Source organism: Doryrhamphus excisus, linkage group LG14, assembly GCF_037039965.1.
Source record: "Doryrhamphus excisus strain RoL-2023G ecotype Guam linkage group LG14, RoL_Dexc_Guam_v1.1, whole genome shotgun sequence".
Taxonomy (NCBI): Eukaryota; Metazoa; Chordata; class Actinopteri; order Syngnathiformes; family Syngnathidae; genus Doryrhamphus; species Doryrhamphus excisus.
The window spans coordinates 5,065,375-5,080,000 of NC_136370.1; the positions used below are offsets into that span (position 1 = coordinate 5,065,375).

Here is a 14,626-nt window from a genome sequence, read left to right on the forward strand (position 1 = left end):
ATAAATTTACAAAATAATGAAATGAAGCAAAAGAAAGGGAGAAAAACATTCTGTCTCGACTGAGCGGATGCTTGAAAAATTCAACTCTGATTGGCTATTCTGTCCTAGTCTGTCCCGCCTCTCGCTGCTTTGTGTGATAGGTAGACAAACACTAGCAATGCACCTGGAGCTGATTCCTAGGCAACCACTAACCAGGAAGTGATGCTCTCATTTTAAGGGTAATTTGACGTTTGTGCCTCAAATGTATCACTTTTAGTGCAGATTAAAAGGAGAGGGAGCAGAGACGATCCATGATAACGCTTCACACGCACAGCGCACGTTACCACACACGTCAAACAACTTCCCAGAGAATGGGTTGCATTTTTTTTAAAAACACACACATGCATCTCCAGCATTTTATACACGACTATGATACAAAATAAGGCATTTCATTGAGTTAACGTACGTGTGTGTGTGTGTGTACATTGTGAATGTTTCTGCTTGCCTATAAAAAGACTGCAAAAACAAAGTCATGATAACTCTCAGTTAAAATATATATATTTGTCATATATATTTACGTATATATTCATATAGAAAAGATAAGAGAGGAGGAGGAGGAGGGGGAGCCCACCATAAGAAGTCCCTTGTGGTGTTTTCCTTCACTCCAACACCTCGCCGGGCGCCACTGTAACCAGCTGCAGCGGGATCTCCTGATTGGCCACGAGCTCGTGGCCGGTGGCCGTCTGGAGGATGAGTGTGGTGCCATCGGCGGTGATGACGGTGTCCGTGGTGGGTGGTGACGTGGAAGAAAGGGGGGCGGCGCCCTTTTTGTTCTGGTGAGTCTTTATGTGTTTGGCCAGGTGGTCGCTGCGCATGAACCTCTTGGAGCATTCGGTGCACACAAACTTCTTCTCGCCTGGTCACACACACACACACACACAAACATTTCAATGTTACAATTTCTTTTTTTCTCCAATAAATAATAGCTGCTGTAGCCTGCAAATATGCCTTCCATTTGCCATATATCCTGAAATAGACAGAGTTTGGAATTAACATGCATGCTGGCTTGATTGGCGACCCCAAATTGTCCATAGGTATGAATGTGAGTGGGAATGCTTGTTTGTCTATATGTGCCCCAACATACCCTGCAACCCTAACTATTCATATTTTGCCTATGACCTATGCTCTAATAGACGCTGTGCACCAATTTGTTGTTTTCACCAAATGATTGTTTCCATGGATATACCATAATACTCAACACTGTACCCCAGTTCATTTTAGATGATAAATATATACACTAAGGGTCAAAAGATCTAGATCAGGGGTCTCAAACACGCGGCCCACGGGCCAATTGTGGCCCACAGGACACTAGTTTGAGGCCCCCGCCTTGGTATGAAAGTTTAATGTTTAGTTTGATATGGATGCTGTATGGTATCATGTACCCAGAAAAAAATTATTACGTTTGATTAATGTTCATGTTAAAGGTTAAATAACTGTTAATAGTTATCCTCCCTATCCGTGTGGAAGTGGTAAGTTTTTGGCTATTTAAGTTTAAAGGAAATAACTTGAAGGCTACCGTTTAGGTCGCTAGCTCTCTAGTTTGCGAGTTAGCATGTGTCTCAAGACCCTGCAGTTGCGCAATATGTTGTAAATAAAAAGAATATAAATGTGACTATAGTCGTGTTTTGTCATGTCTACAGGGCTCTAATAATGCTTTGTTCATTTTAATCTGAAAAAAATAATTTGTCTACCCACCAACTATATGTGGTTTCTTAAGTTTTTTATTATTTGCTGTTTTATTGTTATTATAATATTTATTTATTACTGTGATTGATTTTCTTTATCCTTGATTTGTTTATTTATTTTTCATCTTATTTTGTGCAGAAAAATAAAAATTAACATATTTGAGAACTTGGCCCCCAAGTAAATTGAGTTTGAGACCCCTGATCTAGATGGTCTGTCTCTCTTCCATTGTTGAAGCAATAAGTGACTATCTCCAGTACAATGGTGCTCAACTGATGCTCCACCGTGTGTTCCCAGTATTATTATTATTATATATTCATACAGACGGAAGGTAGGAAGTATCCACAACTCGGAACACCAAGTGCTTTCAATTGTTGGCCCACTTTGTGGTCCCTGAAGTATGCATTATGTTTCTGTTTTGAGTATCTCCACCATGCATGCGTGTTTGTGTTGATCTGGCAAAGACAGCTGAAGAAGACGTTGTCATGACGATGCTACCTGTGTGCGTCCTGCGGTGTCTCTGCAGCTCGTCGCTGCGAGTGAACCTCTTTCCGCAGTACATCCAGTTGCAGACAAACGGCCGCTCGCCACTGTGCCAGCGTAGGTGAGCTCGCAGGTGCGACGTCTTGCCGTACACTTTCCCGCAGCCGACGATGTGGCAGATGTGGAGCTTCTTCTTGCCCACGCCGGATCCTCTGTCACACACACACACGTTTACTCCATGTACAAAGGAGGAGTTGCCAAAGGGGTTGCTCACCTTCCACCGGACTCTTTACAGTTGGGGCAGGTACAGGCCACCCTCCGCAGCCTCTTGCCCTCGCCGCTGGCCGCGTCCAGGTCGTCATCGACCAGCTGGACTCGCAGGTTGTTGAGGTCGCTGGGGTTTAGCGTGGAGTCGCCGCTCAGATGCCACTCCTCCGAGTCAGGCTCCTCCTTGATTTGGATACCTGAGGCAAGGCGAGACGCACATTCACAACTACAAACTGCAGTAGACCACCGCAATGCATCTCACCGGGCATTTTGTCAAATAGTCTCCTGAGCTCCAATACACACACACACACACACACAAATAGATATCGTCATTAAAATCGACACACTGGTCGATAAATTAGAAAACAAATTCACATACGGATCAATTAAAAAGCATAGATAAGATATTGATATGATGTAATCATAATATATATAATTAATTATGAATAATTTTTTAATATAGTGGCTGGCTGAAATAATGGCCAATGAAAAAACTCATAACGAGCTCATCAACCCATTGGAAGGCAGGAGGTCGTTACTCATTGTGTCATCTTACATAGAAGACTAAAATCATCACACGGCAACTTAACTACTCAAAAGTGGCGATGACAATCTCTTTGTGATGGATGAATCCATTATCTGGATCCACAGGATACGATTTGATTTGATTCAATGCCATAACTACTATGAAATATGCCATAGCATGAATCCTACTTTGTGCAGGTTCACCTCCCACGGTAGAGTCTGCAACCAATGAACCATGACAAACAATACCATATATGAATGAATTGGTGGGGTTTTTTAAGTACCAGCTGGGCTGTTGTTGTCGTCACCCTGCGCGAACTGGACTCCAGCTTGTGTCAGTGAGTTGACCGTCACCGTCTGCAGGTTGGGCAGGCTGACCTGGCCCGTTTGGCCCAGAGGAAGGGTCTGGACCGGAGCTAAGGTCAGCTGCTGGGCCTGCCCCTGGCCCTGAGGAAGCTGCAGCCCCTGAAGCGACTGAACACCCTGAACCTAAAAAAAAGAGCAGAGACGTGACAGTGAAGTGGAGGAAATGAGTTTACCCAGCATGCTCTATGTCTTACTCACCTGGAACGTCTGCCATTGGATCTGACCGGTGGCGGTGACTGTCTGGGCCTGGATGAGAAAGGTTCCTGGGTTGACCAGCTGGACGCTCTGCAGAGTCTGACCCCCTGCTGCCCCTGTCCCGCTCAGGTCCTGTCCCCGAGCCACCTGGGTGTCACCTGACAGCTGCAAGATGGGCTGTGTGAGGGTGGTGGCGTTGGAGGAGGACACCTTCAAGGCCACAGACAGACTCGTGTCAATCTAGAAGGCTCCTTCTCAGATAAATGGTAACGCTACCAGCTGCACTCTACGCTTTATAGCTTGTCAGGTCAGGTCAGGTCAGGCGTTTAACCTTCACCACCACGTAAATATGTACGCTTCCTGTCAAAGTAATGATTTCATGCTACCAAAGAGAAGCTTCCAACCACCCATGAGATGTTCATAGGTCATTTCTTAACTTGACTCTTGTCAAGTTAAGAAATTCTGGAACTTTCAACACCACTTATGACAAACGTTTAGATGAATGTGTGTATTTTTTGCTGTCATACAAATTTGAGACTGCTGAAGAGAAGCTACTTGCTTCAGGCTATGGTGATCACACATCACATGAGGCAGGGCTTGGCCTCGTCAAGTTAAAGGGGACCTATTATTCTTTTTCCACTTTTCTGACCTACAAATGTAGTTAGAATGTTGCATTCTCATGTTAAACCAGACCAAAGTTTCAGATAATCATGTTTGCGCATTTGGATGTCACGCAGGGGCGGCCTTCCTTTTTTATAAACTCATCTGTCAACGTCATTTCACACGGGACTGTTTTTGTGAACATGAACGGGAAATATCCGCCAAATTGTTGCTGGAACAAGAAGCAGCACGCTTTCACCAGGAAAGGTGCATTAATTTCGGACACGCTGTGCGTCCACACATCCGGCTTCTGAGCTCCACCGCACCAACAGCCCCTCTGTTAAAGTGTCCCACTATGAGAGCTCTTCCTCGGGCAGGAGAAGTTGCCACACGTCTGACTTCTCCTGAGCTCCACCATACGAGCGGTGCTGCGTTACCACTCTGAGTTCATAGACGGTAAGTCAGCAGTCTCCAGCCAGTAGCTCCTAAACACTTTGCAATTAGCTCTCAAAATACTTTATTCATTTATTATAAACTCCTATACCCACTATTTTAGGAAAGTGGGGTTCCCTCGTAGTTAGGACGCACTTTGGGTGTGTGACCAATCACAGCAGACTGGGCGTGCCCAGAGGCGGGCCGTGGATGGAATAAATTAAAAGACCGTTTTGGCGGGAAGCACAAATCCAAGGAAATACACCTGGAATAGGTGAAGTTTCTGGAAAATCGAAAAGGTTTTTCTGTGCGGGTTAGAGAAAAATGAGCATGATAGGTCCCCTTTAAAACAAGAATATGTTAAAATGTACACCTTTAGTATTGCTAGCACCTTTCACGCAGATTGTAAAAGTTGGCCTTTTCAACCCCCCCCCCCCCCCCCCCCACGTGGTCTGATTAAGGACAACGTGTCCCTGTGTGAAAACACACACAGTTGGCTGGAATTCCATTCATTTATATTTACTCCACCAATAAAAAGTATTATTAATTGCTGTTGGATTTTTCTGACCTGTATCTGCTGCAGGTGGTGTGAGTTGAAGTTATCAGAGGAGGAAGAGGGGTCTGACACCCCTACAGACACGGCAGTGGCTTGCGTTAGCACCCCCGTCCCGTCAATTGTCTCGGGGAGCTGCGAGGCAGTGGAGGAGGTGACGGTGGTTGTTGGCACATAAAGCTCCTGGTTGGCGTCGCCCCCAATCGCCACTATCTGTTTGGCGCCGCCGTCCTGACTCTCCAGGGTCTGTCCGCTCATGATCAGCTGACCCTCCGGTGTCACCCCTGTCGCTATGGGGACCGTCTGCGCCGCAGTCAGGCCGAGCGACTCCAGGTCCACGCTGTTAATGGGCACAAAGGTGATGTTGCCCGGGAGGCCCACGGGGACGGCACCCGTGTACGCCGAGCCCCCAGCAAGGTTGACGCCTTGGATGGACTGCACCTGGCCAGCTTGCGTCAGGAGGTCCGTGGTTGCTGTTGTGGCGCAGCTCAGCCCGATACCGGTTTGGCTGCCATCTTGGAGGAGCTGGATCTGGCCATCATCCAGAGCTTGCGTGGAAAATCCTGCGAGGGTGCCGTCTGCATTTTGGATTTGTGGGATGACCTACAATGGGAATGTTTTGGATGACAACCAAAATAACACTCCCATGCATATACATCGTATAACATGTGTTACCTGATACTGAATCCCTGACACGCCATTGGCGGTGGCCTCGCTGCCCGGCGCCGTGACATAGATGGGCTGGCTGGGGAGACTCCCGATGGGAAGCACATACTGTCCGTTGGACGTGACAATCCCGGCGTTTGGGTCTTCCTTGCCAGCTGATACAGGAGTTAACACCTCCCAACGGTCTGAGCCCGACAGCTGAATGGCGGACATATCTGTCGTCTATGGAAGGAAGAAAGACAGAAAGATTAGCAAGGTAGCTCGTGTCAGCTTTAGGGTGCTTCACACTTCTGGACCAATTTTTTTTTTCATGGTTTGCATTTACACTTCTATTTTTGCCAGACCACATACTGTAATTAGGGTCCTATGATTTTTCACATTTACAAAATTGAGTGTGTTCACACTCTGTTGTGTTTTACCACTTGGTAATGCAAACGTGCATTTTACGATGCCCGCTGATGTCATGCAAATCCTGAGTGAAGTAACGACCAGGGGTGTGTGTATTCTTGCACACAGCTCATCTCAACAGTCAACAGACATTTTCAACACATTTGCGGTCTTATAAGAGCGTTGTTCGCTAAATTATGTCTAATTGTGTTAAAAAAATAAATAAATAAATAAAAATAAAGGTGTCAATGGTGGTTAAGTGGTCAGCATGTAGGCCACACAATCAAGAGATCGGGAAGATCTGGGTTTGATTCTCCGCTTGGAGTCTGCATGTTATCCCCGTGTGTGGTAGTCCGGTTTCCTCCCACATTCTAGGTTAATTGGGGACTCCAAATTGTCCATAGGTATGAATGTGAGTGTGAATGATTGTTTGTCCATATGTGCCCTGTGATTGGCTGGAGACCAAGAACAGCTGGGATAGGCTCCAGCATGAGGACAAGATGCATGTTCCATTAAAACATGTTACATTCATAACGCAATTGGAATTTTATAGGTGCCAACATCTTCCTTAACCAGCATGGGCAATACATTTTGTTCAATATTTTGGAACAGTGTGTGCAAAGGATAACATCCTATTAGAAAGGTTAGCCAAGATACATCCTTTTCTGAAATACTGGATGAATAAATGCAAGCATTTTTGTATTTAATTAACAGACATTCGAGTCAATGTCACAAAAGTACACATTCTATGCTGGTAAAATAAATGTAATGGGTAAAAAATTTAACTTAAAATAAATAATAATAATAATAATTTGGGGAAAAGGTAAATGGATTTCATAGGGCCCCACATTCCCGATTCAGTGCCACCCCAAAGGACTTGTGCAAAGCGGGTTTTGCACTTGGCTGCAAAGTTTTTTTCCTCCAGACTCTCTCCACTCGCAGTTATGGTCATCATGTGGGCTCTATCTGGACAAAGTCTCGAATGGACTGCTTGCATTAGGGTGCAAAGATTTTAGATGCAGAAATGTAACAAAGAGTATATAAGGGCGCCCGCCCTAAAACTTTGTTGAAAAGCTCCAGGTATGTTTTACTACTGCAGTTATGTTTCTGAGCTAAATTTGACTCCTTATTTTGTCCGAGTTTTCTGTTGCTTCTGCTAGCCATCACCTGGTTATGCTTGCATTTATTCTGTGTTTGGTGCGTTCAAATTTGCCCAATTGGTCATGTCACATTTGCAAAAAGTGAGTAAAACAAATGTTCAGAAGTGGAAATGAATTTTCGCCTTACACTTCTTTGTGTCATTTTTTCTTCATCTCTTGTTCCCTTTCTTTTCTTTAAGGTCACAAACAAAACTGAGGCGCTGTGAGTGTTTTTTGGACCGGAGACCCATATCTCAGGTGGTTCCACTGGTTTTGGTCCTAGACTGCTAGACTGCCTTCAAATGTGACTTATTTGAACGCATCCTCTTCATTTAAGGTTTTCTACACTAAATACTGCTATTTTACTGACATTTACAGTTATTTTTACCCTTCAGGTATATCACACACACCCCAACCCCTGTAACTGACCTTTTCACACTTGTCATGATGTGTTCCATTAAAAACAGAGTGGGTTTGTTCTGCTAGTATGGAGAATTTGGTCAAGTGTGAATGGCACCCAGGCCTAAAAGGACTGGACCAAACGGGGAACAGGAAGTCTACCTGGGAGCTGGGATCTGGAAGATGCCATGTTTCACAAACTCTGTCTACTCCAGGTACAACTTTATGCATGTGCTTAAAAAGGGACAATTATTTTGTCATTAAGTGTGAATGCAAAGCAGACTGCACTTAAGTGACAAACAAGTTTATTTTACATTTGGAGTCTTTACCAGACTACAGGCGTCTCGGATTGCTTGTTTGGTCCTGTACTGCACTGCCGTCACACTTGACCAAACGAACCATACTAGAGGAGCAAATGGACTAGAGTTCGTTTTAACCAAACAGGAGTTAGTGTTAAAGTCACTTAAAGATTTGGGGAGTGCGTAGGGATATATCAAATGGGGTAAAAATAGCATTACATGTGGGTACAATTGTGTTATTTGTGCGTAGGATGTGGTTAAAGGTGAGGCTAAAGCTAGCGGAGCTAACATAATGGAAGCGAGCAAATGGGTGGGGGATGGGCAGCTATTCCAGCGCAAATGAACGCTACTGTTTTTCATTATGAATGGCGACATCCTCCCGCTCCGAACTCATCCTCCCAAAGCCCGGAGAACACCGACTGTCCTCCGCCACACCGACCCAAGTGACAGCCCCCAGTGTCCTACCCACTATGGGCGGGTTTTACAGGGGTAAAGTGGGTGGCCGTTATTGAGGGGGGAACACAGGAAGTGTACGGCGCTTTCACCCCCATGGCATCAAATGTTGTTTTTGTTGTTTTGTTTTAAACTGAAACACACAACCAAGCCATCGAGAGTGTGAGGCAAGCTAGAAAATATGAGGATACCTGCGTTTCCGTCGCGGATTGCAGGAACTCGCTTTGACTGCTGTCCACGTCCGCGGACGCCATTTCTCCTTGTTTCAAGGGGCGCTAGCAAGGTAGAGAGAGAGGCTAGCAGCAGCAGCAAAAACTCTGTAATCTTCAACTCCTGTCTGCCAGAAAAGCATCCCCACACTGTGCAGTCCAAAAAAGGATGACGACCGCCAAAGTGAACTTTTGCAGCGGAGATTCTGCACACAAGATCGACTGTTTACTTTGTCAACTCTGCGGCTGGCTAGCCCGCTAGCTTAGCCAGCTAGCTCTGTTGGTGGCTAACCATATTCAGCTAGTTAGCCTCCGAGCAAAAACAAAAAAGGTAGCAAAAAAGGACGCAACTCCCGTCGCTGTAGGCAGTACAAACTCACCGTTTCACTCCCCGAAGTGTTTACGTGGCGCTCATAGCGTGAATTGATGGATTATGTGATCAAGAGAACTCCGGACATGATTATTTTATCATAGGCGGGCTAAGTGTTGATCGCTGAATTCGGGTCGATTTTTTTCCTATTTTGATTGACGGTGCGGGAAACACAAAGGGGTGGGACTAACGGGGTTGACCGTATAATTTGCATCGCATTACAGGACGTCCCGCCTTTCTTCTTTGTCGTGATTGGCCCAGAAGACGCACGGTGCACGCCTGATTGGCTTCCCGGGATGTCAGTCATTTTTAAAGGACGTGTGCTTCCTGTAGTTGGGAAGTTTTTCCAGACTTTATTGTGCCATGTATTTACAGTTATTTATGCTGTCATACATTGGATTTCATCTTCCATATGATTTGTACACTTGTTCGTAAAAGTACTTCTTCATAGGAAATAAAATAGAAAGTCTGCCGAAAAATGTAAAACCAAAGTAACCTGTTTTAAGACTTTCTATTTTTAATTTAACTGACTTTCTACAGACTTTCTATTTTTAATTTAACAGTGAACAATAAAGGCGTGAATATACACATTTCCCGTTTTTGTAGTCAAAATATAAACTTCTTATACACTGTGTTGTCATTTATTTAATGGATTATGCTGTATTGCAGTGGATTTTATATTGCAAGTGTAAAAATAACTTAACCGCTGTAGTAAAAGAGTCCTTTACCTAAATGATTACAGACAGACATAAAGGCACATTTGTGATGGGAATCTTATTTTTTAAACATTCCTAATTGTGACACGAGTGAAAAAATGAAGTCAAGTTCAGTTATTTACTGTATGATGCTGATGTTGATTGTTGTGCACAATATATTGCCAAAACCATTTTTTTTAAATTAACACTATACATTACATTTGTAATGATTTTAAACCAAAAAATGTCTACATAAGTTTGTGGCACAAGTTGTAAACACACATGTACCAAAACTTGAGTGATTTGTTCTTATATGTTTTATATCCCAAAGAAATAATGGAAATAGTCTGTTCCACCTGTTGCTGTGGCAAGTGTAAAATAAGTCCCTTGTATTAAGATATAAAGACTAAGTTTTTGGCTGTAACTAAGGAACAAACCAAACAACATAACCAACTGTTGCTAGACAGGACAGGAAAAATATTAGGAAAAGACATTAAAAGGGAAAGACATTAAAAAGGTTTTGGTGCTTTTTATTGAAACATGCACAAAGATGAGGATGACATGAGTTCAGATATTCAGCTCCCCTCCTTGGAACAAGCGTCAGCTTACAGTCCACAGTTAAAGTTGTTCCCCATCACACAGATGGTAGGGCCGTCAGGTATGATTAAAAAGCGGTGTGGATAATGTTCTCTTCTGTTGGTCTTTATGGCACGCTCTAAAATAATAAGTTGGGCCCCCCGGTCGTATTTTGCCTTAATTTAACAAAATATAGCTGAATAAAATTAGAATACAACCAAACTTAGGTGTAAAGTAGCATATTTAATACTTGTGTTCCATGTCCAAATTGTAGATGAAAGACTTTGATAAGATCCATGATATAGTCAGTGTGCCACTTATGAGGCGACCAGATGTAAAAGCTCCGTTCTGACCGATGTGATGTGTCCCTCTTGTTGTTTTCCTTTGGCGCGCTTATTTCTTCTTAGGTGCGTTGGGTGTGTTGAATTTGAAGAAGATAATATCACCGTCCTCCACCACGTAGTTCCTGCCCTGTTGCCTGTATTTCCCAGCCGCCTTGTCCAAAACAAGACACAGGAAGATTAGTGTTTCACTAAGACTATTAATGTGAGAGCAAACCAAAGAAATATACATATGTACCTTGACTGCAGCTTCATTACCCTCTTCCTTGAAGTCGCAGTACTTCATCACTTCGGCCATGATGAAACCCTTCTCAAAGTCGGTGTGGATCTTTCCGGCTGCTTGAGGAGCTCTGCTGCCTTTCTGTTGGGTCCGAACGACGCAGAACACCACATCATATGTTATGTCACAAATGTTAACAGGCAGACATGCTGGAATTCTCACTGAACTGAGTGCTCATGGCATTTTTGCAGTAAGCCATCAAAAACAGCAGAGTGCTCCTGTCATATAGAGCATTGATTCCAGTGTGCCATCATCCGGTTATGCTTGAGTGTGAAACTTTCAGGTGAGGTGACAAAAAAATACACTTAAAAAAAATAAATGTGTCAATAACTACAGTGAATTTTATGTAAATACATATCAATTTTGAAAATATGGCCCATTGTTTTTTCCCCCCAAAAATAATATAGTAAGAAATCCCACAGTTTTGTTTAATTGTTTTGGTGGTCCATAGTTTTGTGCCAACTTCCTCCCACGCTGTACTGAGTCACCTCATATTTGGTCTCAAGTGATGATACTACAGTGGTATGAAAAAGTATCTGAACCTTTTGGAATTTCTCACATTTCTGCATAAAATCACCATCAAATGTGATCTGATCTTTGTCAAAATCACACAGATGAAAAAAAACAGTGTCTGCTTTAACTAAAACCACCCAAACATTTATAGGTTTTCATATTTTAATGAGGATAGCATGCAAACAATGACAGAAGTGGGAGGAATAAATAACTGAACCCTCTGCCTAAGGAGACTTAAAAAGCAATTGAAACCATTTTTTACCAAACAATTTAAGTCAGGTGTGTGCCCAATCACTGATGAGTGGCTTAAAGCTGCCCTTCCCACAAAACACACACCTGGTAAGAATTATCTTGATGAGAAACATTGTCTGACGTGTGCCATGATTCGCTCAAAAGAGCTGTCTGAAGACCTGCGATGAAGAATTGTTGATTTGTATAAAGCTGGGAAAAAACACAAAACCATCTCTAAAAGTCTGGATGTTCATCAATGGACAGTCAGAGAAGTTGTCTACAAATGGAGAGAGTTTGCTACTGTTAATTCTCTCCCAAGAAGTGGCCGTCCACCAAAGATGACGCCAAAAGTTCAGCGCAGAATACTCAGAGAGGTAAACAAAGAACCCTAGAGTGTCTGCTAAAGACTTACAAAAATCACTGGCACAGTCCAATATCACTGTGCACACATAACTATATGGAAAACAATGGCCAAGAATGGTGTTCATGGGAGGACTCCACGGAGGAAGCCACTGCTGTCTAAAAAAACATTGGTGTTCGTTTAATGTTCGCAAAAAGGCACTTGGACACTCCACAGAAGTTTTGGCAAAATATTGTGTGGACTGATTAAACCAAAATTGAATTGTTTGGGAGGAACACACAACGTCATGTGTGGAGGAAAAATGGAACAGCTCACCAACATCAACACCTCATCCCCACCGTGACGCATAGTGGAGGATGCATCATGGTTTGGGGCTGTTTTGCTGCCACAGGGCCTGGACAACTTGCAATCATTAATGGAAAAATGAATTCAAAAGGCAGGAAAACCTGAGGCCGTCTGTCAGACAGTTGAAGCTAAAAAGAGGATGGATGCTGCAACAAGACAATGACCCAAAACACAGAAGTAAATCAACTTCAGAATGGTTTCAGAAGAACAAAATAGACGTTCTGGAGTGGCAAAGTCCAGACTTGAACCCCATTGAGATGCTGTGTCATGACCTCAAGACAGCGATTCATGCCAGACATCCCAGGAATCTGACTGAACTACAGCAGTTTTGTAAGAAGAATGGGAAGAATCAGGAATTAGTCCTGATCGATGTGCCAGACTGATCTGCAGCTACAGGGAGCGTCTGGTTGAAGTTATTGCTGCCAGGGGGGGGGCACAAATATTAAATGTGATGGTTCAGTTACTTATTACCCCCCCCTTCTGTCACTGTTTGCATGCTATCCCCATTCAAATATGAAAACCTATAAATGTTTGGGTGGTTTTAGTTAAAGCAGACACTGTTTTTTCATCTGTGTGATTTTGACAAAGATCAGATCACATGTGATGGTGATTTTATGTAGAATACCACTGTATGTGGGACTGCATAAAGGTCAGCTTTGATGATGTATCTTCGTGCTAATATGCATATTTGTTCGGTTCACAACCTAAAGTTAATTCATGCAAGCACACTGCCTGTTACCAGGCTCCAAAAAATGTATACATCGGCTCAAAAAAAAAAGATTTTTATCCAAAAATAAAATATCATTGTGAACAGGACCCCCCCCCCCACACACACACACACTTAACCCCTCACTAACTTGAAGGTACCAAATACCACCCAGAAGTGCATACAATTCTACACAAGTTCCCAAGCCTTACTTACTTAACCGTTTAAAGCCAATGTGAACGTTACACTGTCAACAGCCTTAACATTAGCAAGCTAATGCTAACAGAGCCAACAGAACGCCCAACCACAGAGGTAAATAGCAACTAAATGCAGCGCGACAGAACAATCTCCCGGTCAAACTCTGCTATTACTGATAGTTGAAAACAGCATATGAAACCCAGTTGAGGTGAAAGGTAGTACTTTACTACTTTACTTACTTACTACTTACTTACTACGTTACTTTACTAAAGGTAGTAAAATACGGATGCAACTAAGTTCAGCCTCCTCCTCCGCCGCAGCAACTTGTGAGGGGCAGGCAGACGCTTCTCTCTCCACCCATGACTGCTGAACACCTGTCACTCATTGACTGATCTGGGCATGCCCTGCAGTCTCACAAAGAAACGCAGCTTTCTGATACGTTTTAATTGTTCCCGAATGCAAACATTTTAAAAGTATTTGTTCGACTTAATTAATCGTAAAGGGCGGCACGGCGGTCGAGTGGTTAGCGCGCAGACCTCACAGCTAGGAGACCAGGGTTCAATTCCACCCTCGGCCATCTCTGTGTGGAGTTTGCATGTTCTCCCCGTGCATGCGTGGGTTTTCTCCGGGTACTCCGGTTTCCTCCCACATTCCAAAAACATGTTAGGTTAATTGGATACTCCAAATTGTCCATAGGTATGAATGTGAGTGTGAATGGTTGTTTGTTTATATGTGCCCTGTGATTGGCTGGCAACCAGTCCAGGGTGTACCCCGCCTCTCACCCGAAGACAACTGGGATAGGCTCCAGCACCCATCGCGACCCTCGTGAGGATAAGCGGTAGAAAATGAATGAATGAATGAAAACAGGAGCAATATGTTTACACTAGTTATAGATAGAACATTATTCATAAAAAAACTCATTATTCGTGCCGTTCCGAATACCGTATTTGGGTTCGGCTCCACCCCTATAGCAGACACTAGCTTCTTGGAGCACAGCACACAAAAACATACACCTTTCCTTGATTTGTCTTGAACGCAGCATAATGGTAGGATTGGACAGTAGCGGTTTTGAGGAGGAGGGGCTTGGCAATAGCTGCATTCAGAGCCCTACCGCATGGCTACAATGAGTTTGTGTTTGTCTGGGTCCGGCAGATTTTTTTTATTTTTTCCTTGGTCATATTGAAACACCGGAGATCTGGCACGGTGCCGGAATACTTTAAACCCCGGAGGAAGCCGGAGTACCCAGAGAGAACCCATGCACGGAAGGAAAGAACATGCAAACTCCACACAGAGATGCTCCATGGAGATTCAATAT

General features: G+C 43.7%; 2 protein-coding genes across 7 annotated transcripts in view; both read right to left on the bottom strand.

Moving 5' to 3' along the window:
• Nucleotides 1-371: 371 nt before the first annotated feature.
• On the bottom strand, nucleotides 372-9,243 carry LOC131140751 (transcription factor Sp3-like). 4 transcript variants are annotated; one of them, XM_058091451.2, is made up of 9 exons: nucleotides 9,076-9,240; nucleotides 8,678-8,761; nucleotides 5,819-6,031; nucleotides 5,159-5,746; nucleotides 3,562-3,768; nucleotides 3,282-3,486; nucleotides 2,480-2,669; nucleotides 2,221-2,417; nucleotides 372-895 (listed from the first exon to the last, which is right to left on the bottom strand). In XM_058091451.2, the coding sequence occupies exons 2-9, from the start codon at nucleotides 8,738-8,740 to the stop codon at nucleotides 639-641; spliced, it is 1,920 nt and encodes a 639-aa protein (XP_057947434.2). In that variant the 5' UTR covers nucleotides 8,741-8,761; nucleotides 9,076-9,240; the 3' UTR covers nucleotides 372-638. The 4 variants fall into 4 exon arrangements, with proteins under 4 accessions (XP_057947434.2, XP_078652503.1, XP_057947433.2 ...); XM_078796377.1 differs by having other exon boundaries at nucleotides 8,678-8,845; XM_058091450.2 differs by having other exon boundaries at nucleotides 8,678-9,243.
• A 1,031-nt stretch (nucleotides 9,244-10,274) lies between these two features.
• Nucleotides 10,275-14,626, bottom strand: part of ola1 (Obg-like ATPase 1) — a 9,754-nt gene continuing 5,402 nt past the window's right edge. For all 3 annotated transcript variants that reach the window (XM_058091456.2, XM_058091457.2, XM_078796378.1), the window contains exons 10-11: nucleotides 10,916-11,038; nucleotides 10,275-10,831 (exon numbers count right to left, since the gene is read on the bottom strand). In XM_058091456.2, the coding sequence (XP_057947439.2) occupies nucleotides 10,730-10,831; nucleotides 10,916-11,038 (225 nt within the window). In that variant the 3' untranslated portion in view covers nucleotides 10,275-10,729. The remainder of the gene's footprint in view (nucleotides 10,832-10,915; nucleotides 11,039-14,626) is intronic.

What these genes read in the sequence shown, in the direction of transcription:
- LOC131140751 (XM_058091450.2), bottom strand. Translation starts at nt 8,740, where the DNA reads ATGGCGTCCGCGGACGTGGACAGCAGTCAAAGCGAGTTCCTGCAATCC. An exon ending in TGTCAGGGATTCAGTATCAG is followed by an intron (nt 5,747 to 5,818) that starts GTAACACATGTT and finishes TTCCCATTGTAG; the next exon opens with GTCATCCCACAAATCCAAAA. An exon ending in CGACAACAACAGCCCAGCTG is followed by an intron (nt 2,670 to 3,281) that starts GTACTTAAAAAA and finishes GCCTTGCCTCAG; the next exon opens with GTATCCAAATCAAGGAGGAG.